Source organism: Macaca nemestrina, chromosome 4, assembly GCF_043159975.1.
Source record: "Macaca nemestrina isolate mMacNem1 chromosome 4, mMacNem.hap1, whole genome shotgun sequence".
Classification (NCBI taxonomy): domain Eukaryota; kingdom Metazoa; phylum Chordata; class Mammalia; order Primates; family Cercopithecidae; genus Macaca; species Macaca nemestrina.
The window spans coordinates 23,315,182-23,342,893 of record NC_092128.1 but is presented as its reverse complement, the minus strand read 5'-3'; the positions used below and the strand labels follow the sequence as shown (position 1 = coordinate 23,342,893).

The 27,712-nt window shown below is 43.4% G+C and overlaps 2 protein-coding genes and 1 non-coding gene across 5 annotated transcripts in view; 1 reads left to right on the top strand and 2 right to left on the bottom strand.

Moving 5' to 3' along the window:
* The first annotated feature begins 1,409 nt into the window (after positions 1-1,409).
* LOC105471443 (short transmembrane mitochondrial protein 1) lies at positions 1,410-13,869 on the top strand. 2 transcript variants are annotated; one of them, XM_024789523.2, is made up of 3 exons: positions 1,410-1,872; positions 12,012-12,065; positions 13,325-13,869. In XM_024789523.2, exons 1-3 carry the CDS (start codon positions 1,432-1,434, stop codon positions 13,397-13,399), a joined length of 570 nt encoding a protein of 189 aa, XP_024645291.2. In that variant the 5' UTR covers positions 1,410-1,431; the 3' UTR covers positions 13,400-13,869. The 2 variants fall into 2 exon arrangements, with proteins under 2 accessions (XP_024645291.2, XP_070950537.1); XM_071094436.1 differs by lacking the exon at positions 12,012-12,065.
* On the bottom strand, positions 4,877-4,980 carry LOC112424866 (U6 spliceosomal RNA). The gene has a single exon (XR_003015804.1). It is a non-coding gene; the product is annotated as a U6 spliceosomal RNA (small nuclear RNA).
* A 5,557-nt stretch (positions 13,870-19,426) lies between the features above and the next one.
* The window catches only part of LOC105471326 (solute carrier family 13 member 4), a 48,201-nt gene continuing 39,915 nt past the window's right edge, over positions 19,427-27,712 (bottom strand). For both annotated transcript variants that reach the window (XM_011723765.3, XM_011723766.3), the window contains exons 14-16: positions 24,566-24,727; positions 23,175-23,312; positions 19,427-20,772 (exon numbers count right to left, since the gene is read on the bottom strand). In XM_011723765.3, the coding sequence (XP_011722067.1) occupies positions 20,635-20,772; positions 23,175-23,312; positions 24,566-24,727 (438 nt within the window). In that variant the 3' untranslated portion in view covers positions 19,427-20,634. The remainder of the gene's footprint in view (positions 20,773-23,174; positions 23,313-24,565; positions 24,728-27,712) is intronic.

Below are 27,712 nucleotides of genomic sequence, written 5' to 3'. Positions count from 1 at the left end.
AAAAAGAAAATTAAAGTGCAATAATGTTTGAAGACAGTAAGTGATGGTATATCTTGTTTCTAATAAGATGAACTTTTTTGTCTTTGCTTTATCTTATTAGGGAGTTATATCTTATTAGGGAGTTAGTGTTTAAAACATACTGTGTGGTATAATAGGCTTAAAATAAATTCTTTAAAAAAGAGAGAGAAAACACACACACATACACACACAGACCAAAAGACTGAAAGAACAGATTCCTTGTGGCGATATGATACCAAATTGTCAACAGGACCTATGGCCATGCTAGGCAAGAAACCCAGCTGAGCCAGTGAAACTGAGGGTCAACCTGATGAGGACTGCCAAATGAAATTTCTCTCACTTGTTTTTAGTCACCTGCTCTTAGTTTTTAAATCAAACCCATATAGCTAAAGTCACAGAGCTAAACAATATATATCTAAGCTCCCACTGGCTTCCTTATGGATAACATCTCTGACATCTGGGTTGCTTGATAAGGTTTCTTGTTTTTCAGGAAGTTGGGGTAAGTTCTTTTTTTTTTTTTTTTTTTTTGAGAGGGAGTCTCTCGCTGTTGCCCAGGCTGGAGTGCAGAGGCCGGATCACAGCTTACTGCAAGCTCTGCCTCCCGGGTTCAGGCCATTCTCCTGCCTCAGCCTCCCAAGTAGCTGGGACTACAGGCGCCCGCCACCTCGCCCGGCTAGTTTTTTGTATTTTTTAGTAGAGACGGGGTTTCACCGTGTTAGCCAGGACGGTCTCGATCTCCTAACCTCGTGATCCACCCGTCTCAGCCTCCCAAAGTCCTGGGATTACAGGCTTGAGCCACCGCGCCCGGCCTGGGTCAGTTCTTGTACAGCCGGGACCACCAACCCCTCAACTGGGCCTGCATGAAAGCCTTATGGGTGTCCTTCTGACATTAGAGGGCCAAAACCTCCACCCTCAGATCATGCTAAGGATGACCTTTTGTGACCGTGTATCCTATGAAGAGCCATGAAGCTTGACTACCTCCCGCAGATCACCCATTGACAAACTTTTCCTGACCTCCAATCGCCTTTCCCCACACCTCAGACCACCTTGCTCCTCTATCCCATAAATATCCCTAAAACCCATCTTTGGGGAGGCAGATTTGAGATCTGTTCTCCCGTCTCTTCGGCTGGCTGCCTGGTGAACAAACCCTTTCTCTGCTGCAAAACTCATCATCTCAGTGACTGGCGTGCGGCACACGGCAGCATGGGCCCCATCCGGTATCACCAGACTCCAAAGCCCGCCATCCGAGCCTCTTAAACACCCAGCCTCTCCACCTTGGGTCCTCAACGCTGATGACACAGCACACCTGCGGAGCTTTGCGAGCTACAAGCCTTCTTTCTTCCCTGCAAAGTCCAGCTGGGCACTGGTAGAGGATGTTGCAAAAGCTCCCACGATTCAGCTGCGAACCTAGGGATGGGACCCGCTGCTCATGCAGTCCTTCTAGGCCAGAGAGCCCTAAGCTGGGCTGTGTATCAGAATCGTCCGCGTGCTGAGAATAACACAGATTCCTGGGCCCCGGCCCAGGTTTACAGAGGCGGGATGCTCAAAGCTGCCCAGCCAGGCTCGGGACTTGGCTCCTCGCAAGTCTTGTCGCGCCCTCGCTGCCCGGCTGGTTCAGCTTGTGAGGCCGACGCGCTCCGCCAGGGGGAACCGGGACGCTGCGACGCTGCGAGTCGTTTCCGGGCGCGGGCTGGGCGGGAGGAGCGAGGCAGGGCGGGACGGGGTGTGACCCGGAAGTCGACGGGGCGTTCCGCCCCCCGCGCATGGGGAGGTAGGCTCGGACCGGCCCGCGGAGCTGCTGCAGTCCTTCGCGCCCTCCTCGCCCTCCCCACCGACATCATGCTCCAGTTCCTGGTGAGTGGAGCTGCCGAAGAGCGGGGCCCGCTGCCGGGGGCGTGCCTCGGATCCTATTTCCCCCTCGAGGACTGCCGACCCCGCCGACCCGGCCTGGGCGTGGGTCCCGCGGTCCCTTCGGTCCCCGCGCCTGGTCGTCGCCTCTCAGGGCGGCCGTTTTCTTCCTGCCTCCCCAGAAAATCCCTTTGCCCCTATTTTTCTGCATCCATCCAAGTCCCTAAAACTTTGAGGTGTCAGAGAGTGTGCGTTTCCAGAGCCACTTATTGTGCGCCGCGCCCCGCGCTTATTGTGTAATACTTGTATTAAAGCTTGTGTGGTCCTTGATGATTTTTCGTAGTCCGCCCCCCTTTCTTTCTGCGCTCCTGTTCCATTACATAGTCGCCGGCCGGTCCCTGCTGTGGAGCCCTGCTAGTTGGCATTTCTGAGGAGGTAGGAGGGCCAGAAATAAACCGTAAATTAGCCACCTCACAAAGTCCGAGAGGCTAAGTCCTCATCAGACCTTTCAGACTTGGAGGAATGAGTCAGACACTGGTATACACGTAATTTTTCCCGAAATGACTAAGCATGAGTAAGCAGACTGTTTCTCCTGGCTCCTTATTTGAGTTAAAAACGAGTTTTCTGGCAAAACTCGGTATATTTCAAAGATTGCTTAGTGAAGGTTCCAGGAGGACTTGCTCATCAAATTTTCAAGTGAAAGTTTTTCTGCCAAGCTATTGTGCACTCAAAACTTGGTGCTTTCAACCTCTAATTCTTTTTTTTTTTTTTTGAGACGGAGTCTCGCTATGTCGTCAGGCTGGAGTGCAGTGGCACGATCTCGGCTCACGGGAACCCCCGCCTCCCGGGTTCAAGCGCTTCTCTCTCCTCGGCCTCCCGAGTAACTGGAATTACAGGCGCGCGCAACGATGCCCGGCTAATTTTTGTATTTTTAGTAGAGACGGGGTTTCACTGAGTTGGCCAGGCTGGTCTCGAACTCCTGACCTCAAGTGATCAACCCGCCTCAGCCTCCGAAAGTACTGGGATTACAGTCGTGAGCCACCGCTCCTGCCCGAATGCTGTGTCTTTATTTTTCTGATGGAGTCTTGCTCTGTCGCCAGGCTGGAGTGCAGTGAAGCGATCTCAGCTCACTGCAACCTCCCCCTCCTGGGTTTAAGCGATTCTCCTGCCTCAGCCTCCCGAGTAGCTGGCGCGCGCCAGCAGGCCCAGCTAATTTTTGTATTTTTAGTAGAGACGGGGTTTCACCCTGTTGGCCAGGATGGTCTCCATCTCCTGACCTCCGGATCCGCCTGCCTCAGCCTCCCAAAGTGCTGGGATTACAGGCGTGAGCCTCCGCACCTGGCCCCAAATGCTGTATCTTTGTCAAAGATTAAAACACAAAACGTGCCTCTTCTGTCCTTTTGAAAGATGGTAATGGATTGTTAAATCCAATTAGTCAAAAGAGTGTCCTTAATCTGCCCAGCTAAGACGGCTGCTTCTTTGCCTCTAGGAGTTTCTGTAGTGTCCTAACTAGGTGTTAGTTTGTGAGTTCGGAATAATGACAGTCATTTTCTTGTAGTAAACACTAGATTAAAAGCGGTATCACTTAGCTCCAGGGTATAGGATGATGTAATTGAGCTGCCTGCTGTATCTGTTGCTCATTGATAAACTGAGAGGACATGATTCAGTTACAATTAACTTTCTAAGTGGTTTTGCTGAATGGGTCTATTTGGTTTTGCAATAAACTTTTACTGCGTGTTAATTTTTTTTTTTTTTTTTTTTTTTTAGAGACAAGGTTTCTTTTTGTCACCTAGGCTAGAGTCCAGTGGCACAATCATGGCTCAGTGCAGTCTTTAACTCCTGGCCTCAAGCAGTCTTCCCATCTCAGCCTCTTTAGTAGTAGCTAGGACTACAGACCCACACCACCACCCCTGACTAATTTTAAATTTTTTTTTTTTTTTTTTTTTTTTGTAGAGACAGGTCTCATCTAGGCCTCCTACAGTGTTGGGATTACAGGCATGAGACACTGTACCTGGTCATATTCTGATTTGAGAATTCAGAATTCTCGGCATTTAAGGAGAGATGCTAAAGCTGTCCATTATATTCCTAGCTCAGAAGTAACTGGAACCCTGATGTTCTCTCACCCTCTGGTCTCCCACCTCACTGCTTTTTTTTTTTTTTTTTTTTTAAATAAGTGGATAGCACTACTTTTCACATTGATTCCACCTCTGTCAAATGAGCCACTGACTCTAAAGTTGAGCAAGTATTTCTCTTTGTGTTCAGTCATTTCATCTATAAAACAATGACCATCACGTTCTAGTGTTTAAGAGGTTAAATTTCAGAGTCAGACTTCTCACTTTGAACCCTGCGTCCCATCATTTTCAAGCTGTGGTAGCGTGGGTGGGCTATTGAAATTTTCTGTGCTCCCATTTCCACATCTGAAAATGCAAACCCACCTCACGGTTTTGTTGTGAGGATTAAAAATGAGTTAACACGTTAAAAAACTTAAAAACAGGGGCACTCAACAAGGATTCAGATAGTGTTCAGTTTTTCTTTTGCAGGGTGTCATTTGAACCCGGATTGGTTACTTCTCAGAAGTGGGGATTAGCTTCTTACAGAAGGGTAGGTGATCGGAAAGGTTTAGAAGTGATGAAACAGTCACAAGTTAAGCAGGTGCATTGTCATTACACATTCAGGAACCCTCTAAGATGTTTCTCCTACAGTTGTGATTTGTGGAGCACAGTTTGAAAACCACTGTATTTGCTTGTGTTGGTGATATCTTCCTTCCATTGTTCATATTCCTCCTCAGGTTAAAATATTTGCCCATTGTCTCTATCTTGAAGAGACCTTGTTCCTGTGGTTTTTCCCTTTTCTTTTACTGCAGTTTTTTCCTCTTTATTATTATTTTTTTAATAGTAGAGATAGGGTCTCACTATATTGCCCAGGCTGGTCTTGAACTCCTGGGCTGAAGCAGTCCTCCCACCTCAGCTTCTCAAAGTGTTGGCTTGAGCCACTGCTCCTAGACTGTTTTTAAAAAATGCATTGCTTCAGGAATTTGCATGTCCTCTTTGCGCAGGGGCCATTCTGATCTCTGTATCATTCCAGTTTTAGTGTATGTGCTGCCAAAGTGAGCACCCCCTCTTTCTTTTACCACAGTAGAAGACACCTCTTTGCAGATAGTAACCAACACTACCTGAGGAAAGCTACTGCTTCCTTATTCGTAAGGTTTAGCTAGAGTTATTGTAAGGATGCTTTCGGAGGGAAGCTAACATGATGGCACTGCTGAGGGCTTTGTGCACACTGCCTATGATGCTGTTATTGTGATTTATTGCTTTTGTTTGTTTGTTTTTGAGACAGAATATCACTCTGTCACCCAGGCTGGAGTGTAGTGGTGCCATCTTGGCTCACTGCACCCTCCGCCTCCTGGGTTCAAGTGATTCTCCTACGTCAGCCTCCCAAGTAGCTGGGATTACAGGCATGTGCCACTACGCCTGGCTAATTTTATTTTTTTAGTAGATATGGAGTTTTACCATGTTGGCCAGGCTGGCCTCGAACACCTGACCTCAAGTCATTTACCCACCTTGGCCTCCCAAAGTGCTGGGATTACAAGCGTGAGCCACTGCACCTGGCTGGTTTTCCTTTTATCCTTTTTACCTTCCTAAATACTCTTCATGGTCCCACTCTGATATTTTTTCCATGAGGCCCTCCTGATGACTTATGCTTTTGAAACCTTTACACTATTATGTCTTTGTTTTGTTTTGTGTTTGAGACAGAGTCCTCTGTCACCCAGGCTGGAATGCTGTGGCGCAATCTCAGCTCACTGCAACCAATGCCTCCTGGGTTCAGGCAATTCTCGTGCCTTACCCTCCCAAGCAGCTGGGATTACAGACATGTGCCACCATCCCCAGCTAATTTTTGTATTTTTAGTAGACACAGGGTTCCGCCATATTGGCTAGGTTGGTCTCAAACTTCTGGCCTCATGTGATCTGCCCGCCTCCGCCTCCCAAAGTGCTGGGATGACAGGTGTGAGCCACCATGCCTGGCCTTACTATTTCACTGTTATGATCCATTTCTTCATTTATTTAGGTCTCATGTCTTTTCATTAACTTCTGAATAATTATCTTGCACCTTGTTTGTTACGTTTATTTCTATTTTGTTAATTATTTCACCAGTTGATGGACACTCAAGATGTTTCCACTTTTGGCTATGATGAGTAATCTTGCTAGGAATATTTGTGTGCAGGTTTTTGTGTGGATGTGTATTTTAGTTCTCTTGGTTATATACCCTAAGGTGGGATTGCTGCATCATATGGTAACTTTATGCTCAACTCTTTGAGGAACTTTTGGACTGTTTTCCAGAGTAGCTGCACCATTTTACATTTTCACCAGTAATGTATGACAGTTTCAATTTCTCCACATCCTCGCCAACATTTGTTGTAGCTGTTGTTTTTGTTAAAACAATTCTAGTGGGTGTGACGTGGTTCCTTATGCTTTTGCTTTGCATTTCCTCAGTGACTAATGATGTTGAGCATCTTTTCATGTGCTTGTTGACTATTTGTATCTTTGGAGAAATCCTTTCATGTCATTTGCCCATTTTAATTTTAATTTAATTTTATTTATTTATTTTTGAGATGGAGTTGCGCTCTGTTGCTCAGGCTGGAGTGCAGTGGTGCAATCTCAGCTCACTGCAACCTCTGCTTCCTGGGTTCGAGCAGTTTCTCCTGCCTCAGCCTCCCAAGTAGCTGGGACTACAGGCATCCACCACCATGCCTGGCTGATTTTTGTATTTTTAGTAGAGACGGGGTTTCACCAAGTTGGCCAGGCTCGTGTTGAACTCCTGACCTCAGGTGATCCACCCACCTTGGCCCCCAAAGTGTGGCATTATAGGCGTGAACCACTGTGCCTGGCCAATTTGCCCATTTTTAAATTGAGTTTTTTTGTGTCATTCAGTTGTAAGAATTATTTATATATTCTGGATGCAGATCTCTTATCAGATATATATTTGAAAATATTCTATCTCATTTTGTGTGTTGTCTTTTGACTTTCTTGATGGTATTCTCTGAAACACAGACATTTTTAATTTTGATGAAGTCCAATTTTTTTTTTTTTTTTTTTTTGGTTACTTGTACTTTTGGTGTCATATCTGAGAAAACTGTTTGCCCAGCCCCACTCATGAAGGTTTACGCCTATGATTTCTTCGAAGAGTTTTATAGTTTTAGCTCTTACATTTAGGTTTTTAATCCATTTTGAGTTAATTTTTGTATATAGTGTGAGGTGGGAGTCCAACTTTATTCTTTGCATGTGGCTATCCCATTGTCCCAGCACCATTTCTTGAAAAGATTATTCCCAGCACCATTTCTTGGAAAGACTGTTCTTTCCATATTGAGTGCCTTGGCACTCTTGTTGAAAATCACTTGACCATAATAAGCCTTTATGGTGTATTCCTGGGCTCTCCACTCTATTCCATTGATCTTTATTGATCAATAGAAACAATTCAGTCTTGTTTGCTTGCCACCACAGTAATCAGCTTTTCTCTAATAGGTACTTAGTTTTCTTTAAATAAATAAATAAATAAATAAAATTACGTTTTTAATTCCTACATCTTTTCATCATCTAGTAGATCCTTGCTTCCTCAGCCTTTTCTGAGTATAGGTACCAGGAGAATGCTTCTCAGGCAGTGCTTTCATCATGTTGCTGCGGGCAAAGAGTAGTCAGTGGCTCCCTACCACAACTGCAGGTGAAGGAAACTCCCCTGCCTCTGTCGCCCAGGCTGGAGTGCAGTGGCGTAATCTCAGCTCACTGTAACCTCTACCTCCTGGGCTCAAGTGATCCTCCCACCACAGCCTCCAGAGTAGCTGGGACTACAGATGTATGCCACCACACTTGGCTTATTTTGCATTTTGTTGGTAGAGATGTAGTTTCACCATGATGCCCAAGCTGGTCTCAAACTCTTGGGCTCAGGCTGTCCTCTCGCCTTGTCCTCCTGAAGTGCTGGGATTACAAGCACAGCCATTGTGCCTGGCTGCCCTACCTGCTGTTTGAAGCCCATCATCTAGCCCTGCCCAGCTTTCCATACTTAATTCTCTCCATTCTTTAACTCAAATTCTCTTTTCCAGTCAGGCCTGTTTCTTTTATGCCAGTCATCACATCTCCATTCCCATCTTGTGCCTTGATTTTCCACATTCAGTATTCTTCACATTTCCCTTGCCAGTTGTGTTAGTCCATTTTCACACTACTGATAAAGACATACCCGAGACTGGGTAATTTATATGGGAAAAAGGGTTTAATGGACTTACAGTTCCACATGGCTGGGGAGGCCTCACAATCATGGCAGAAAGCAAGGAGGAGCAAGTCACGTCTTACATGGATGGCAGCAGACAGAGAGCTTGTACAGAGGAACTCCTCTTTATAAAACCATCAGATCTCATGAGGCTTACTCACTATCATGAGAACAGCATGGGAAATACCTGCCCCCATGATTCAGTTACCTCCCACAACATGTAGGAATTCAAGATGAGATTTGGGTGGGGACACAGCCAAACCATATCACCAGTTTAAATGTGAACACTTAGCATATTTAGAGCCTTTAATATCAACCTGAGGTACATATTTTTCAAGTATAATTTCTTAAAAGAATCACTTCTGTATCATTCATTTTGCCACTTAATGCATGGCCTAGTTCTGATTTTTGGAGCATCTGTTAACATTGAAAATCCTGTGCGGGGTCCTGCCTTCTGTTGTTATACAACTATTTTACCTAGCATTTCTTCCTATTCATCATATAAGTTATCTAAGGGCAGAGATCATTTTTAATCCTTTCATGGGGCTAAATATGAAGTTGATTTTTAGTATATTAAGGTCTGCAGTCCCTTAATCAAAATCTTTAGGGGCCGTATGTATTTAGGAAATCAGATTTCTTTTAGATTTTAGAAAAGTAATAAGCTGCATCATGTACCTCGGTACTTAACACCCCCAGCAGCATCTGGGATAGCACTTTGTAATCAAATGTATTAATATTTTTGCTGTGAGACATATTCTCCAGTGAGGAGGTCTAAGGCAGGATCCTTTATTTAAAGATTTCTATTGCTATAGCAAAAAATGATTATTCACACTAAAATGTGATAATGACTATAAATAGTCTGCTGTTAGTTCAGGTCAGGTATGCTTTTGTTACCAAATGAGTTATGATGTAATGTAGTTTGGATTGAGTTGGGTTTCAGAATTGTGGATAATGGATTGTGGAGCTTCACTGATTCTTAGTGTACTCTCTATTTATAGAGCTGACAATGCAATTCTTCTGTTGTGTACTGCTCTGTGCCAGTCTAGACTTCCCTTTTGAGGCTCTTAGCTCCAGCATCTTCTTCCCATCTATTTTTCCTGTACACTACTTTCCTCGTCTCAGTCCTCTCTTTTCAAACTTGCAGTGTTGTACCATTAATTGTCCCCAATGTTCCTGTGAAAAGAAGCTACTTTTTCATACCCGTAAAGTCTCAAAATTATTGCAGAGAGGGTGTGATAGTAATGCACTTAGTATTGAGCTTGGGAAGAAGGCATTGCACTCCTTATGCCACAGTCTTCTCTACAGGGAATACTAACAGGTGACCATGTAGGGGAAGCAGGGCATTGTGATGGCATTCACCTGACAGAACTACTGATGAGGTTTCCAGGTCTTGGCCTGGAAGAAGTTAGGCATTCTTGGCCTACCACGAGGTTTCAGACTCATCCAAGACCTCCTATAATCTGACTCCAGTCTAACCTCTCAGACTGAGTCACTGTTCCTCAGATTTAGGGGTTTTTTTTGTGTGTAAACATGCCTATTGACCATCCCATGAACAACATACTGTATATGCTTTTCTGGCTTCATGCATTTTTCCCTTAGTGACATTTTTCTTGTGTATTTAATCGTACAGTACCCCTTTGGTAGATCCGGTAGTATTCGGAAACATTTCTCTTAGTGACATTTTTCTTGTGTATTTAATCTTAAAAGACCCCTTTGGTAGATCTGGTAGTATTCTGAAACTGGAATTGGATATGACTTGTTTAGAGGCTTATGGTTTTTGTTTTGTGTTGTGTTTTAAAATAATCATGAGTTTTTCATGTGCCCTGATGCCTGGCGAAGTTGCCAAAATGAAGCCACGTTAGACATGCCACATTTGTTTAGAGACAGATATGGTAAGAACTAGGAATCTTAGAATGTTGGAGCTGGACATTACATTGTGAGTATAATGTTTTATAAATCAGGAAGCTCAAATCAGCAAAGCTCCAGAGAGGTTAAGTGTCTTGCTTTAGGCACACTGCCTGATAGTGGTGGAACCGAACTCGATTATTTCTTTTGAAAGTTTTAAAATCCCATGTTTTTTCTTTTTGGTGTTAGAGCTAATACTTTCATTTGGTTTTTTTTTTCTCTTCTTTTAAGCAAATTTAATACTCCTTCTGGATTTGGAAAACCTCTTCCTAACTGGTTTCAACCCAGAGGAGAAAAAAATCATTCTGCTTCAAGGTGCAACATTGGTAAAAGTAGGATTTTGCAGGCCATATCTGATTAATCAAATGATCAGAATGGTCTATGATTAGAGATTAGATAGCCTCTTCTATGTTTTTTATTGCTAATAACAAACCAATTTAAATTATGCTTTTGGTGTTTCAAGCTTAGTAAGTTTAAAGCATACTAAGAACTCAGCTGCATTCTGTTCCCCTATGTGCATCTCCAACTTGAAGATAAGGTTCAGTCACGCCATGTGTGATTGATGGTGTTAAGTGCCACACTTTATTTTTTTAAAACCTCTCTGCTGTGTATTGATTGAATAAAAGCAACACTGATTAAAGAAAATGATGAAAAAAATTCATGCTAGTTTGAATTTATAAAATGAAAAATTAAGCTCCAGATGGAGCCTCTTAATTACCAGAGGAAAACAGGGAATTATTATCATTAAAACTCAAAGCTGAGGAGCCTTGGCCCTTTTGGGTATATCTAAATTTCATGAACCAGTTTTTGTTTAGGAAAATAGTCACCAAATGGGATAAATATTTAAAGTTTTCTAAATGTTGCACCTGTCTCTTGTCACTGTGTTTCCCACCGACCTTAAATATTCTGCCAGACTGTACCTGTTAGCATGTTAGACTGTACCTGTGGCAGAGTGCTAAGCCATATGTGCTCTCAGTGGTGTGTCAGAGTTTTCTCTTCTTTTCTGTCATCACATATTTTAGTTTTTGAGTGTGAAGCTAATGTAGATTGTCTTGTCCTCCTTGTTGTGAATGTCCTTGGAGAAGTCCCTTTCCATCCTGGGCCTCAAGGTCCTCTGTTTGAACTATGAAGAGATTGTAAACTGTGAAGAGTCCCTTCATTCTCTGAGATCCTATGATTTGGCTGAATATTTATTTATTTATTTTGAGATGGAGTCTTGCTCTGTCTCCCAGGCTGGAGTGCAGTGGCATGATCTCAGCTCACTGCAACCTCTGCCTCCTGGTTTCAAGTGATTCTCCTGCCTCAGCCTCCCGAGTAGCTGGAATTACAGGTGTGAGCCACCCCGCCTGGCTAATTTTTGTATTTTTAGTAGAGATGAAGTTTCACCATGTTGGCCAGGCTGGTCTCAAACTCCTGACCTCAAGTGATCCACCACTTTGGCCTCCCAAAGTGCTGGGATTATAGGTGTGAGCCTCTGTGCCCGGCCTTGAGTGAATACTTTAAAAAGTATTTTTATAGTATAACTTTTATGAATAACTTTTATTTGATTTGAAAAGGAATAACAATATCCATAACCAAAAAAAGACAAAAAATTGCAGCATTCCACAAGAAAAATCTGAACTTTGGCTTGAGTTTCCAGAACTTGTAGTCAAGTATTTATGTGAGTTGTGAGGGGATAAGAGAATTTAGGGTAGATTTATACAGTGTTACCATTTATTATTTTTTGCGGTTTTATTTTTTTCTTACATTTGGTTGGTGTCACCATTTATTCTTTTGTATACTCTTTAGCCTCTGGAGAGGGCATCTCTGTGTTTATAGAAGAAAAATGTGACTCTCATGTTGTACACAGCCCTAGACTGGACATTAAGGTCTTCTAACTGTCCTAGGCTTCTTAGGAAGATACTGTCTTCGTATTTTAATTTGGAATCATACTGGCACAGGACTCGGTATGCACTGTAACTCTTACTATTCTATTTTTTCAGCTTGGATTTACATTGGGCAACGTGGTTGGAATGTATCTGGCTCAGAACTATGACGTAAGTGGCCATATCCATGACTGCCTTGATTCCATGTAACTGTTTTAGAGTGACTTTTCTTTGTTTGAGGTAAGGTGTGACTTCCAGCATAAATGAGGTCCATAGGGCTGAGGCAAACTCCTGAATATTGAGAATGGTTTGCCATTGTTTGAAAAAGTAATACAGCTCATGAAACATCTGTCCTCTTCCGTATCACCACAAGAGGGAAAAATCCCTTCAGTTCAGCTGGGCTCATGAAGATCCTTAGCTGTGGCTTGTTAGCTCAGAGTAATATTAAGTTGGGCTCTTAAAATTCTTAGGGAAATCATGTGATAAGTGAGAATTTAAAGATTAATTGGATAATATTTTCAGCCCCACTACCCAGTAGTAGAGATGACTTAGAATTTTGGAGATGCATCTGGGTAGGGGGACTGAAAAATATAGATCTGTATTCCATCTTCAAAATTCTAAGGGTAGCACATTTGAGGACAGAGTTTTGTGAAGTTGTATTAACCTCGCTTTATAGATGGCGATGTTGAAAACTAGGTGGTACAGCAGCCTACGAATGGGGATTCTGGACAGGTGTTTGAAAAAGACAATATTGATTTGTTTTGTTGTAAAGCTTTTTGTATGACAAAGGGAATTCCTTTGTCAACCTTCGTTTGAGTCATATAGTTTTCTAGGCAAAGGCTATATTATGTCACATTTATTGTTTATACTCACAACCTTTACTTGGCACCAGATCGGGTGGAAGTGGGTATACAAAAGTAGAAGTGGCTTTCAGAGAGGAGCATACTTATCTGACAACTTCTGATATCTTTCTATGCAGTTATGAGGCTAAGAAATACCACTATTGGCCGGGTTTAGTGGCTCACGCCTGTAATCCTAGCATTTTGGGAGGCCGAGGTGGGCAGATTGCTTGAGCTCAGGAGTTTGAGACCAGCCTGGGCAATGTGGCAAAAACCCATCTTTACAAAAAATAAAAAATTAGCCAGGCGTGGTGGCATGTCCGTGGTCCCAACTACTTGCGGGACTGGGGCGGGAAGGATCGCTTGAGCTCTGGAGGTCAATCCTGCAGTGACCTATGTTTGCACCATTGCGCTCCAGCCTGAGTGACAGAGACCCTATCTCAAAAAAGAAAGCAAAAAGAACCACTGTTTAGGAGATCTCTTTCGGAGGAAGATAAAAGCTTGTAACACCATTTATCTTTGGAGGAAAAGAAGTACAAGAATATTGATTAGGTAGATGCAAAATTATAATAATCTTTTTTCTCTTTAAAGATACCAAACCTGGCTAAAAAACTTGAAGAAATTAAAAAGGACTTGGATGCCAAGAAGAAACCCCCTAGTGCATGAGACTGCCTCCAGCACTGCCTTCGGGATACACTGATTCTACTGCTCTTGAGGGCCTCCTTTACCATCTGAACCAAAAGCTTTTGTTTTCGACTCCAGCCTCAGCACTTCTCTTCTTTGCTAGACCCTGTGTTTTTTGCTTTAGAGCAAGCAAAATGGGGCCCCAATTTGAGAACTACCCTACATTTCCAACATACTCACCTCTTCCCATATTCCCTTTCCAACTGCATGGGAGGTTCTAAGACTGGAATTATGGTGCTAGATTAGTAAACATGACTTTTAATGAGTAGCGTCTTCTTTATTGTTTGCGATTTTTACTACCTTTTGTCAAGAGAAAAACAGATGAGTTTTGTATAGCTGGTCAGATACAAATAATAGTGACTTCACAGTTTAGCAATTATAATGGGTACTTTTTAAACATTTGGTACTAAATTATGTTGCTACAAAGTAATTAAAATTAATATCTAGAGCTAGTTTTTGGTGAATTATTCATTTATTTTGTACTGCTGTTAGGCAGCTCTGTAGTTGCTAATTTAACCAATGAGTCAATTTGCTGTTCATTAACTAAGAAATGATTCTGAGAATCCTGTCAGGAATTGGGGAATGAAAAAATATGCAAAATAATGGTCTTTGTCCCAGTAGAGTTCGTAGTCTATTTAGTGTGCATGTTTTTCCTTAATGATGTATTTGATCTGACTTTTCCTTCTCAGAAGAATCATACTTGGGATTACAGGTACATTTGATGTTATGTGATGGATAAGTGAAAAGTTTTTAAAGGAAATTTTATACCTTTTCACATTAAAAAAGGTATTTGTACTATTACTTTGTAGTGATTCTCTTAAGAAAAAATGTAGCCCAAATGTATAGTAAAATCAGCAGCTCAAGAAGAATTTCTGCTTCTCTTTGTAGTTGATGCTTTGTTTTATCCTGCAGTCAGAAATTCCCTGTATTTGTCAAATGTATAATCAGCTTGTATTGTTTTTAAATTTAAAAAAAATTGAATAATTAACTTTTCCCACAGGACAAGATACAAAAGTAATTTCACGTAAAGGGCCTTTCCCACCCCTGTTCTCTGGCTCCTGGCTCCTCTTTGACAAATTACTGTTACCACTTTGCCTTATACTTTTGAGAAAGAGTCTGTGCCTAAACAAACATGTGTAACACAAATAGTAACTATACACAGAGGTCTGACCCTCGCTTCTTTTTTTTGAATGGAGATCATTCTATATCAGCAAGTAAGTAGCAAGGAACCTCATTCTTTTTTTGACTGCCTAATATTTTTTTGAATAGATACAACATAATTGATTTAATCTGCTACTGGTGAATGCTTAGGTTGTTCTTTTGCTGTTACAATGATAACCTCATTCCTAATGTTATTAAACATATCGATTCAGGATAGAGCTATAAGATAAAGTCCTAAAAGTATAGTTTAGACTAAATATAAATACCCATTTCATTAGCTGTTTTGTTTCAGAGGGCTTGTTGAGCAGCTTCACTAATAATGCCATTTTTGAAGACATGGCAGGTTCAGAATCAATACATTGGCAGAATTGTGCAGAGCATCTTTTTTCAGACAGTAATGACACTGATTCTGTATGTGATAAAGTGATTCTGCTTCTCTTTGACGAGTTGCATCTCTCCTACATGGAAGTAAGTTTTATTCCTGTCAAGGTTGTCTTTGTGTGTGAGACAGATTAGGATTAAATTATGGTTTGACTTTTCTTAGCAGCGTGATCATGGGCAAGTGGCTTATTCTTTTTTTTTTTTTTTTTAAGTTTTTTTTTTTTTTTTTTTCCCAAGACAGAATCTCACTCTGCTGCCCAGGCTGGAGTGCAGTGGCACAGTCTCAGCTCACTGCATCCCCTTCTTCCTGGGTTCAAGTGATTCTCGGGCTGCAGCCTCCCAAGTAGCTGGGATTACAGGTGCCTGCCACCACACCTGGCTAATTTTTGTATTTTTAGTAACGACGAGGTTTCACCATGTTGGCCAAACTGGTCTCGAACTCCTGGCCTCAAGTGATCTGCCCACTTCAGCCTCCCAAAGTGCTGGGATTACATGCATGAGCCACTGCGCCTAGCTTTTTTAAACTTTTAGGTTCATTTAATAGGTAAATTGTGTGTCAGAGGGGTTTGTAGCTTATTCTTTCAGAAACTCTGGCATTATCTGTAGATGTGGACGTAAATATCCACCTCATGGGGTTTTCATAAAAAAATTATTGAGATAATGTATGTAATGTTGCACAGTGCTTTGCAGACTATCTAATAAATAGTAGCTATTAGTACAAACTTGTTGCTTTTTGGCTAGTTCTGCAGTCACTTTTGGAATCAGCTTATGAACCACACAAAAAATTTGTCATTATTCTGTAGTCACTGTTTTTGATACTGATGAAAATTTACAGTATCCACCTGGATCATACCATCTGGCTCACAAGATTTGATCTTGAATTGTTAGCGCAATGAACTAGAGCCCCAAAGGATGAAGGTTTACCTTGTGGGTATTAAAAATGCTAGAAGCTTAGAAAGCTGTTTCCAAAGGGAGATTCCTTGTTACCAACCATGATAGCATTGCTATGGTGTATGTGGTCTCCCAGAGTGGCTGCTTTGGGATGGGAGGTCACTTAGCTATTAGAAGTTAGGTCTCTTTGTATTATACCTTATAAACAAGGCTCATTTGGACTTAGGGCTTCCCTTAGGGGTGACACTTAACCTTGCCAAGGAGATCATTTCTACCAGTGGGATCCATCCAGCAGATCAGTTCTTAAGTTCAGCTTCATCATGTGTACTGCTACACAGTGCAGGCTGACTTCGCATTCACCATTCAGATGCCCTCTCCTAGTTTTATGTTCTTGGCAGCAATGAAAAGGACCTCAGAGTTCTCAGGCAAGATGATCTTCACTGAGCTATATGTTGGAGGAACCCAGAACCATCATGGTTTTAGGGTACAGTTGAAAATCCTTGCTGTGAATGGGGTTTGTGACACTGAAAGTTACCCCTTCCCTGGGAATTTTGTGGGAACCCTTGCCACACAAATCAATGGAGCGGTGGGAAGAAGCACCACAAGATATGCCTTTTTTTTTCCTTTAAAAAATGTTTGAAAACTCCTACTAATATGGGTAGGAAAACTTCTGCCACATCTGATCATAAAATGAGAGTTGCTCAAAATACTAGTGCAGATCACTCTGACATGTGAAATACAAGACTTCAGGATTGGTGCTGGAAACTTAATAAATACAGTGAACTTGAAAAGCTTATCCCTAAACTGTAATCCTCCCAAACAAAACAAAAACAAAGCAAGAAAAAAAAAACCTTATTTAAAATTGTCAAAAGAGGCTGAATTTTTTGAAGTTACCAAAATTATATCTTTAGACCTTTCTTCTGATTTGGTATTTTATGTATTTAAGCAGTTACCTGATTCTGATTTAAAGGAGCAATTTTATTTCTTCTTTTCTAACTCATTTACCCAATGAGTTTGTGTGACTGTAGAGAAAAGTAGGCTGTGTGGTTTTTCTAGTTGTCTATACACGTTGCCTCATAGAGCATATGTACACATGTGTAATGTTTTCATTTCCACTAAGCCGTTCACTCCCTAGATACTATGCTGGTGTTTGTTTTTCTGCTGAGGTCTCCCACATTTTTAATGCCTTTCTGAGTTACTCCTCCTGAAGGAACGTTATATACTGTACTGGAAGCAAATGAGGCTTTTCTTAAACTTCCAGTCTTGGGTTTTGCATGTAGCATTTCCATTCCTTACAGATGAATGAGTTCTTTTTTTCCCTATTGACTATTAGGGCTTTGCCTTATGAAAAGGAATAGGGTGGTGAAGGGAAAATATTTTGAGATCTTGCCTGGTCTTAATAGGGAGTTTGTGACACTTAGATTTTCAAGTGTTCAGTTTATACCTTTCCCAAATCTGGTTGCAGTGTATTTAGTCAAGCATTGAAGACCTAACATATGGCATGTTTTGCAAGGCACAGGGAAAGAAAAATGAACTGAGAACAGCGAGACCTTCTGGAAATTCCCAGAGTGGGACGCTGCAAACCCTGGGTCCTGGGCCTGCCTGAATCACAGCCTCAGTGGGAGGATCTTATGAAAGGTACAGTGTGCTGTTGCATCATCTTACACAATTGTACAGGACTGGGACCAAAAAAGGTGCCACGTAAATAGTGCATGCGGTTGTGTTCAGTGTTCGTTCAGTGAGGACAGCCCCACTGAGCTACCTGTGTACTCAGGTGGTCTCGGTTCCCTTTGTGTTCTCATGGTTTTGAGTTTCTTGCTGTCCTGAGGTGATTCTAGTGTTTAGAGACTTTTTCAAATACCGCGGACCCCAAATGTGAAGCCAACTACCTCATTTATTGTATAGCTGAACAAACAGATTTGTTCTGACGTTGGAAGGAAAACTAGCTGCTTTTTATTTATTAAAAGATGGTACATGAGTGTTTGTGATATGTAAATATTAATGTGAAAGATTGTGTACCATGTACTTTATGTCTGACTTAATGGAACTTCAAAGGCAACTTTAAGCAAATTTGATAAAGAATTGACTTAACAATAAGATGCAACTATACTTAGTGACTTTGACTCACAGTTTCATCATCCACAAAATATTAGAAGGTAAAATTAAATTATATTTGCAAGAGACACAAGACTATTAAGGAGGGCTAGAAGTTATCCAACAGTGGAGTGATTTAGATGACAAGGAGTTATTAATCATATCTGCCATTTCCTGTCACTGGAATGGGCAACCTTGCTTGGCTTGAATCTCCAGTTCTGGGAAAGAACAGAGAGCAGTTAGTAGACCAGACTGAAATAAACGCTCTTTCTAAATTGGCTAGTTGAATGCATTCATTACTCGGAGCACCTGGCAGCAGTTGCTGGCACAGCTTTCCCTTCAGGAGTGAGTCAGGTTCTCACATAGTTGAATACTGGCCAGTAATTCTAAGTCCACTTAATTCTAAATCAACTTTTCTTTCTCTTTTTACTTATACTCCCAGAATCTTACTGATTATCTACACCTTTGTCCTACTGTCTGACTTAAGGGCAAAGGATCTGCATTCTGTGATGGGTCATAAATGTGATGTTTGGCTCTTCTGATAATAAGATTAACACCCTGACTCTTTTGAAAATTTAAAGCAAATGACTTTAGAGATGTTGGCTGGATCAAATCAGCTGTAGCTTACCTAACATTGGTATTTCATTTGGGCTTGTGAGGTCTTAACTATTACATTGGACAAATAATTTTGGTCTAACTCACAGGGCAGAAGCACTAATGTTCCTGTTAACCCTGGTCAGTCACATTCTGTGGTTGGAGCAGATGTGTGAGGTTGTTTCTTTTGCTCCAAAATAAACTTTACAACTCATGGATGCTTGATCAATTAAGGGAGTGATTTTATAGATAAATTATTATGGGAAAACTGCACGTGCTATCAATAGTAACTTAAAATCACTTAAAACAGTGCAGTAATTGTAGGGGACTCCCTTTCCCCTAAGACATATTTAGCAAGCAACTGATGGTAGAAATAAAAAAATCTGTAATGCCAACAAACTAGAGGGATTGAGAGCTATAGCCAGTCATGTAGCAAGGATATCTATCATGGAGAAAATGGCATGATCTTCAGGAGGAGAAAGAAGCCTTGATTTCCAGACAGCTTTTTTCTCATGGGACACATTTATTGAGCACTTACAGCTTACTACATTGTAGAAGTTGCTGGGGGATTTCAAGAGGCATAGACAGCTCTTCTCCCTCAAGGGGCTCATGTAGGGATGTGTAGGAAGTGACAGATGTGTTTGGACCATTGGCTACTACTTAGTACTTTGTTTTCTCAGGAACAAACTACTTATTATATCCAGAAGCAAGCCAGTGTAATATAATAATAGTGCTGTGGTCTTAATTATAGTTTTGGTGTCCCTTATAAGACTGGTAGGAAAGTTTTCCCTCCCTCCCAAAACTTAACCAAGGCAATAGATTTGTGGTTAGTGACAGGAGGTGGAGAGAGAGATGTTAATCTCAATGTATCTTCTTTCTTGACTTCTCTTTCCTTTTTTTTTTTTTTTTTTTTTTTTTGAGACGGAGCCTCGCTCTGTCGCCCAGGCTGGAGTGCAATGGTGCGATCTCAGCTCACTGCAGCCTCTGCCTCCACCGCACCCGGCCGACTTCCCTTTCCTTTGACTAATAGAACAACACCAGCCTTTTTCTGAAAGGGAACACTATATCTTTACGGGAATTTGGTGCCAAGGTAAAGGGGAGCCATTGAAGAGAGATGCTTAACAGGGAATCAAAGTAGTGATGAAAGAGTACTGATTGCCATGAAGAAGACCTACTAAGAATGCCTTCTTGTGGAGGGAACTTAGGATAGAAGCACTTAAGAGAAAGGAGCTGATGGCCGGGCATGGTGGCTCATGCCTGTAATCCTAACACTTTGGGAGGCTGAGTCAGGTGGATCACCTGAGGTCAGGAGTTGGAGACCAGCCTGGCCAACATGGTGAAACCCCATCTCTACTAAAAATACAAAAAACTAGCTGGGCATGGTAGCACGTGCCTGTAATCCCAGCTACTCAGGAGGCTGAGACAGGAGAATCGCTTGAACCTGGGAGGTGGAGGTTGCAGTGAGCTGAGATCGTGTCACTGCACTCCAGCTTGGGCAACAGAACAAGACTCCATCTCCAAAAAAAAAAAAAAAAAGAGCAAGAGAAAGGAGCTGACAATTAGGTTTCAAGTTCTGGGTGAGGTTTCCCCCAAAAAAGATGTCACTGGTTTCACTCTGCCTTGGTAGGATGGCTTGGATATCTTCCACTCCTAAGAAGGTATTAAAAATAACATAAAACCTAGTGAGTTTGCACGGCTTAGCCTCTGAAGGCAAGTAAGACAGGCCTTCTTTTCCTGTCTTCAGAATGAATGGATTACAAACACTAGATACAATTTTAGGTTTTCTTTGTCTTCTTTTTTTAACTTAATTTTTATTTTCTTTTTCTGTGAGCCTATGGTTGTATTGAAACTTTAGGTTTTCTTGAGCTGTGGTGCTGAGGGCGAGAAGAAGACACTAACAGCTAAGCATGTGTTTGTGGTTGTTGGAGGATTCCTGCAGTTCGCTTGAGGTTGTGGAATCTTCTGTTGGAGGGATGCCCTCCGGCGTGGGTCTGGGGTTGTGTGCTCCTGGTGGTCCTAGTGGTTTTCTTTGCCTGTGGTCCAGATTCTGCTGGGTACTGGCAGCTCCTGTGGTTGGGCCAGTTTGTGTACTTGCATTAGGCTTGATCAGTGATGTTGCTGACCCTCGCCCATACTGGGTAAGTGTCCAGGTGGAAGAGGCTAACTCCCCAGGTGTTGATGGCTACCATTACTATCACCAATCCAATAACGTTGACTCCCAGGCCAGCTTTCACCTACAGGACACAAACCAGCACACCCTAGTCACTCTGACCAGCAGCAGCACAGATCCCCAAGTCCCCCTTCTGCTCCCGCAGCCTATGCCTTGTGGCCCAGATTAGTTCCCAGTGCTGTCTGGTGTGCTCTAGCATTGCCTTGTAGGGTGCACAGGACTGTGGTAGGGCGGGAAGGGGACAGTTAGAGTCATGTCCACTTCATGCTCACAGCACTCTCACTAGGTTTCAAGTGGAAGCCTAGAAGGTGTGTTAATTACTTGGAACACCCACTCTACGGAACGTGAAGAGGTATTTCTGCAGCTCACTCTTAGGGAAATGTGCTGAACAAAACTAGCCAGATCTCTGTAAAGCAGGAACTTCTCAGCCCCTATGCGCCAATACAGGGAACTTGTAGGAGGGGCTATATTACATGAAGCCTTTGCTACTGTTACCTTTTTTTAAGGAACAGCTTGTGGAAACAGTGTACCTTGAGTTCACCTGGGGAAACAGTTCAGCTGCCTCTGCTCAGCTCTTCCTCAGGAAGGAGACACAGGTGTGCTAGCTGGAGTGGGGCCTTTGCGTCTTTCCTCTGAGGGAATTACACCTCAGTGACTGACCCTTTTCACTTCTGCCTTGACATTGACACTCACAGGTGAAGTGGGGGAGGTGAGGGATGATGGGCTGGCAGAGCCAGATGGAAAAATGTGTCCTGTAAGGATAGCTGGCACCCTCCCAATGAGTAACCAGGCATACAGCGTGTAGCCAAAACAAGTCACTAGCTGGCATTAAGTTGGGAAAATTGCAAGGGGAAAATGGATACTGGGAAATTGTTTCAAGCAAATGGCTAGGCATGTCCTCTCTCTCCTGCTGTCTGGTGAGGGTCCCCTGGGCATTTTGGCATGGTGGACAGTCCATGTTTCCCCACAGGTGAAAGGGCAGGTTCTAGCAGGGCTAAATTAAGGAGTGTTAGAGTTGAAAGGGACCCCATGGAGCATCCAGCTGGAGCCTCGTCATTTAGCAGATGAGGAAACTGAAGTCAAGGTCGTGCCCAAGCTGGGAATAGAACCCAAGACTGACTCACTTCTTGTCACCTGGTACCTTTGAAAATTACTGCCTCTGATCATTTGATTCCAGTGTAGAAAGCCAGAGGTCAGTGGTGGGGACACACAGCAGAAGAAGCGGGAGATAGGAGAGCTGGGGTAGAGCTCAGTGTGAGCAGACTGAGGGTTACTCAGTAAGATGGGAGGGGAGAGGGATGACTGGGACACCCCATTCCAGGAAGTATCACGGATGACTTAGATGAGCAGTTTGAATAGTCAAAAGGACCTGAATAGGCTGGGTGCAGTGGCTCACACCTGTAATCCCAGCACTTTGGGAGGCCAAGGCAGGCGGATCACTTGAAGCCAGGAGTTCAAGACCACCTGACCAACATGGTGAAACCCCATTTCTACTAAAAATACAAAACTTAGCTGGGTGTGGTGGCGCACACCTGTAGTCCAAGTTACTCTGGAGGCTGAGGCATGAGAATCACTTGAACCCAGGAGGCAGAGGTTGCAGTGAGCTGACATTGCGCCACTGCACTCCAGCCTGGGTGACAGAGTGAGATTCTGTCTCAAAAAAAAAAAAAAAAAAGGACCTGAATATCTGCCACCAGCCTGAAACTTCTTTCTTTCCTCTATTGCTTTACAGGGCTGCGAGAACAAGTTTGGCTCCCATGAAAAAAAAATTGTAAGACCATCAGTAATTTGTATCAGTGTTTTCCATCCTCTCCTCTACCCCCTCAGCCCTGGATATTAAGTATAGCAGCATAGTATACATAGTATAGTGTATAGGTAGAGGAGCAGAAGGTAGATAGACCTAACACTAAAGTCAGCAGCAAAATATCTCAAAGCCATCGTTTGTGAGCCCAGCTGAAAATGAAAATGAAAATGAATGGTGGATGCTTCATTTTCCATTGTTGCTTCAGGGGTTTCTTGCCTGGGGGGTGAGTTGAGCAGAAGAATCCTGTTTTCTCAAAATACCTTTCACCCTATGTTCATACACTTTCTCATTCTCATCTTTCTGTGAATAAACCAGTAGCTTTCTCAATGAATGTCTCCACTGGCCTAATGGAGAAACGAAGGCAAAACTTTGCTCAGGCTCATGCCTTCTGGAACTGGGCAACAGCCTGTGTGTTCCAGCTTTCTCTACCTAGGTACCCACTTCTTTCCAGGGAAGGGCTGGGGAGAGCACATTCTTGCTATCCTTGGTGCTTACAGACCAACCAAAAACCTTTTTATAAGTGCTGTTCTTCCTACCACACTGGGTTAGTGTTGACAGGCCAGGGACACTGCTACAAAATAAGCTTTGAAAGAAGGCTGCAGAGCTGGTCATCCCTGTCCTCATGGCAGCTGGGCCTGGCAGGGAGAGGCACCCCAACTCACCATATCTTTGATCTGGCAGTGCCCATAGCTGAAGACGATGGCATTAGGGGGATTGCCCACAGGCAGCATCACTGCAAAGGAGATGCACATGGTGACTGGGATCAGGGTGTAGAGGGGGTTAATGTGCAGCGTTTCAGACTAGAAGAGAGAATTCACAGAAACATTTCATGAGATTAGGCTTGCATTTCCTGTGCTTAACGTAACGAGCATGCTTTAATGATGACTTGGTGCTGGCTAACCTTAGCAGGACACTATGTGGAGGGGTAGTTAGGTCCCTCCCCTCGGGGGCATGCAGTGCCCTTGGCAACCTGAATAGGCTGATGCTGCTCACTTGCTCCACATGGAAATGTGGCTTTGAGTTACTCCCTAGAAGGGATGTTTGATTTTTTTGGTGTTATTCTAAAGAAGTGGTTCCTAAACTTTATTCTTTAGCTAAGACTTCCTTTCCTTAAACCCAAATCTCATGAATAAGTTGCTTTGATTGAAGTGGGGATCCCTCAGTCTTAGGGTACAGAACTAAGGTGTTTTTTTTTTCCTAGGGAAGATAATTGTTTTATATGGGATTTGAATCCATGGTCCTGCTCTCAATGTTGCCAAGTTTTAACTGCACTCTCTTGCTCACACAAGCAAGATGACGGAAGGGAGAAGTTGGGGTCATCTGAGCAATGAGCAGAGAGTGTGGGGCTGGGGTTAGAAAGAGCAGTAGGAGACTATGTTGCTGGGGTGGGGAGGGGCCTTCATCTCCTGGATTCTGCCTCCCAGAATGGGACAGATGAAGCATTGGGTCGGATGCATCACCTTTCAGGCTGCTTGGCCAGGCTAAGAACTGGCCATTGCTCCCCTCCCCTATTCCATTCACAACAAATTGGTCTGAGGCTGTGGAGCAAAGCTGACCTTGCTCCCAATCCTCAGAACTTCCCGGAGGACAGTGAATCTCAGTGGAGGCTGTGATGATTGTCTGAGTTGTGATCTCAGTCTTTGCAGCTGTGTGTGTTTTACCTCCATTTTCTGTGGCTACCTCTTTGGCCCTACTCAGGTTTTATCTCAGGAGAGAAAGGTTGATGATGATTGCGGGGAATTGAAATGATAGGGTTTGAAGATTATTTTGTATGTTCTTTGGTTTCTACTCAGGGCTGCCCCTAAACTAATCCTACTCTTTTGGACAAGGATTTCTAGAACTCTTGCTGTGATTTATTAGTGAATCCTTTTATTTGCTAGTTGCTATTTGAAAAACTTCATTTTTCAAAATAGGAATTGAACACCAATCAGTGAAGGCTGTGGGCAGTAACCAGAGGAGAGGCTACAGCCACAGAAGCTGCCCTGAGCTAGGCCTGCCACTCCAGGCCCCTGGGACAGCCTGTTTGGACATCTGGGAGCCCCACGCTACTCACCAGGCTGCACAGGATGGGCAGGAAGATGGTGATGGTTGCTGGGTTGCTCACAAACTCAGTGACAATGGACACAAGGATGCATGCCAGCAGGGTGACAGCCCATGGCGGGAGGCTGCTCAGGGACAACATCTGGTTCCCTATCCATGTAGAGAGGCCAGAGCTCTGTAGGAAGAGGTGTTACAGTAAGAAGAAAGGAGGAGAAACACATCCCAGCTAGAGTTCTTAGAATTCAGAAGGTCAGGGATGTTGGAAGGCTGGACCACCAGGGATCCTCTGATCTTTAGTCTGAATGGAGCCAGAGGGGTTCATGATTTTTATGATTCGATCATTTTTGTAGCTCAGAAAATTGGTTTTTATGATTGTACAACATTTGGTCTTTCGGTTTCATCATGGGGCATGGAGAGCCACCCACCCTAATTGCCATGATCCTTCTTAGGACTTTGCCATGACAACTTGTCAGAGGTTGGAGATCTTTGCTCCTCAACTTCAATCTCATTACCCTTTCTCTAGCCTCTGACATCCTTACCCTGTGCATTGATTCGACAATGCCCTTCACAGAGGGCCAAGTATGGCCCTTTATTCAGCTTTTGAAATCAGTTTATTTTGTTACCTAAAAACGGGAAAAATGTATCAACATCTGTAGATAGTAGCCTTTCCTGTCTTTTTAGGGAGACGAACAGGCAGAGCTGAGCACTGGAGGTTTTACAGGAGTAATAAAGTAGAGAGGGATAAAAGTATATTTCCATTTAGTGGAGAAGGTGCCTCCTAAGTGCCATGGAGGCTGGTCATTCAGCCCCAACCTGTTTTAGGTTCAAATCCCATTGTGGCTGACATTAGTTCTACTATCAGGATTTTTTTTTTTTTAATTAAGATGAGGGTCTTGCTCTATTGCCCAGGGTCCAGGATGAGTGCAGCGGCATGATCACAGCTCACTGCAGTCTCAACCTCCCGGGTTCAAGCAATCCTCCCACCTCAGCCTTCCAAGTAGCTGGGACCACAGGCACATGCCATCATGCCCTGATCTTTTTATTTGTAGGGGCAGAGTCTTTCCATGTTGCCCAGGCCTGTCTCAAACTCCTGAGCTCAAGCAGTTCTCCCACATTGGTCTCCCAAAGTGCTGGGATTATAGGCGTGAGCCACCTCACCTGGCCTGCCAGTGCTTTTTGAAGACACAGATACGAAGGCATATTGACCATCCTGAATTTATTCCACTAGCAACAGTTACACACATCCACTTAAATAAATGAACATTCTGCCTGGGTGAGGTAGCTCACACCTATAATCCCAGCATTTTGGGAGGCTGAGGAAGGTGGATCACTTGAGGTCAGGAGTTTGAGACCAGCCTGGCAAACATGGTGAAACACTGTCTCTACTAAAAATACAAAAATTAGCCAGGCGTGGTGGCACGTGCCTGTAATCCCAGCTGCTCAGGAGGCTTGCTTGAACCCAGGAGGCAGAAGTTGCAGTGAGCCGAGATTGTGCCATTGCACTCCAGCCTGGGTGACAGAGTGAGATTCTGTCTCAAAAAAATAAAAATAAAAATAAATAAATATTCCCACTTGTAATGATTCATTTGGTTGTAAGATGTTCACCTGCAAATAGGGAGGGCTATTTCCGTCTCCTACAAAATGAAAGGTATCACTGAGTATTGTATTAAAAATTCCAGGTTGCCATATGCATCCTGCCTCCCTTCCTCTGTCTCTTCTATGTTGATAGGCTCTGCCTTTTCCCATGGTACCGTAGAAACTGCAAATATAATGACGATATGGAGAGCAGGGGCAGAAAGCAAGGTGAGACATTTATGATTCCTCAAGCTCTTAAGTCCTGCTACACATGTTTTACTCTTAAAGACCTCCTTCCCTACACTGTCAGCATGTTACTTTTTCTCCTCTCTTCCAAATTCATCAAAAGCTCATTTCATCTCTATAGTACCCTGGGTACCTCCTGGCGAGCTCATAGACAACTGACAACCAAAGGCCTTCAGAATTCTCTCTGTTGTAGCCACTTCACCTTGTAGAACTTTTCTTCCTTTTCTTCCTCTCAACTGACTGAGAGCTTACAAACCCAGTCTGTGCAGACTGCATCAATTAATGCTTATTTCAGAGCCCCAAGGCCTCCAGGAACTCTTTAATTGTTCCCTCTGGTAACACATTAAACCTCACTCATTGGACAGAGGCAGGGGAGGAAGAGCAGTTAGTTGAGTGGAAATGGTACATTATATAAAGAAATAGAGTTTTACTTAACATGTTATCCAAATAGTACTGGTAGGTAAAGTGAAATAATTTTTTTTTCTTTTTGAGACAGAGTTGCGTGCTGTCGCCCAAGCTGGAGTGCAGTGGCAGCATCTCAGCTCACTGCAACCTCCGCCTCCCAGGTTCAAACGATTCTCGTGCCTCAGCCTCTCAGGCAGCTGGGATTACAGGCGTGCACCACCATCCCTGGCTAAATTTTTTTTTTTTTTGAGAGGAAGTCTCACTCTGTCGTCCAGGCGGGAGTGCAGTGGTGGTGCGATCTCAGCTCACCGTAACCTCTGCCTCCCGGGTTCAAACGATTCTCCTGCCTCAGCCTCCCAAGTAGCTGGGGTTACAAGTGTCTGCCACCATGCCCGGCTAATTTTTGTATTTTTTTTTTTTTTTTTTTTTTTTTTTTTTTTTGAGACGGAGTCTTGCTCTGTCACCCAGGCTGGAGTGCAGTGGCCGGATCTCAGCTCACTGCAAGCTCCGCCTCCCGGGTTTACGCCATTCTCCTGCCTCAGCCTCCCGAGTAGCTGGGACTACAGGCGCCCGCCACCTCGCCCGGCTAGTTTTTTGTATTTTTTAGTAGAGACGGGGTTTCACCGTGTTAGCCGGGATCGTCTCTCGATCTCCTGACCTCGTGATCCGCCCATCTCGGCCTCCCAAAGTGCTGGGATTACAGGCTTGAGCCACCGCGCCCGGCCTAATTTTTGTATTTTTAGTAGAGACAGCATTTCACCATGTTGGCCAGGCTGGCCTCAAACTCCTGGCCTCAAGTGATCCTCCTGCCTCAGCCTCTTTTAAGTGCTGGGATTACAGGCGTGAGCCACAATGCCCGGCCTAGTGAAGTGAAATCATTTAGTGGCAATCATTTTTCCAGCAGAACGATTTTATACTATAATTTGAAATAAAT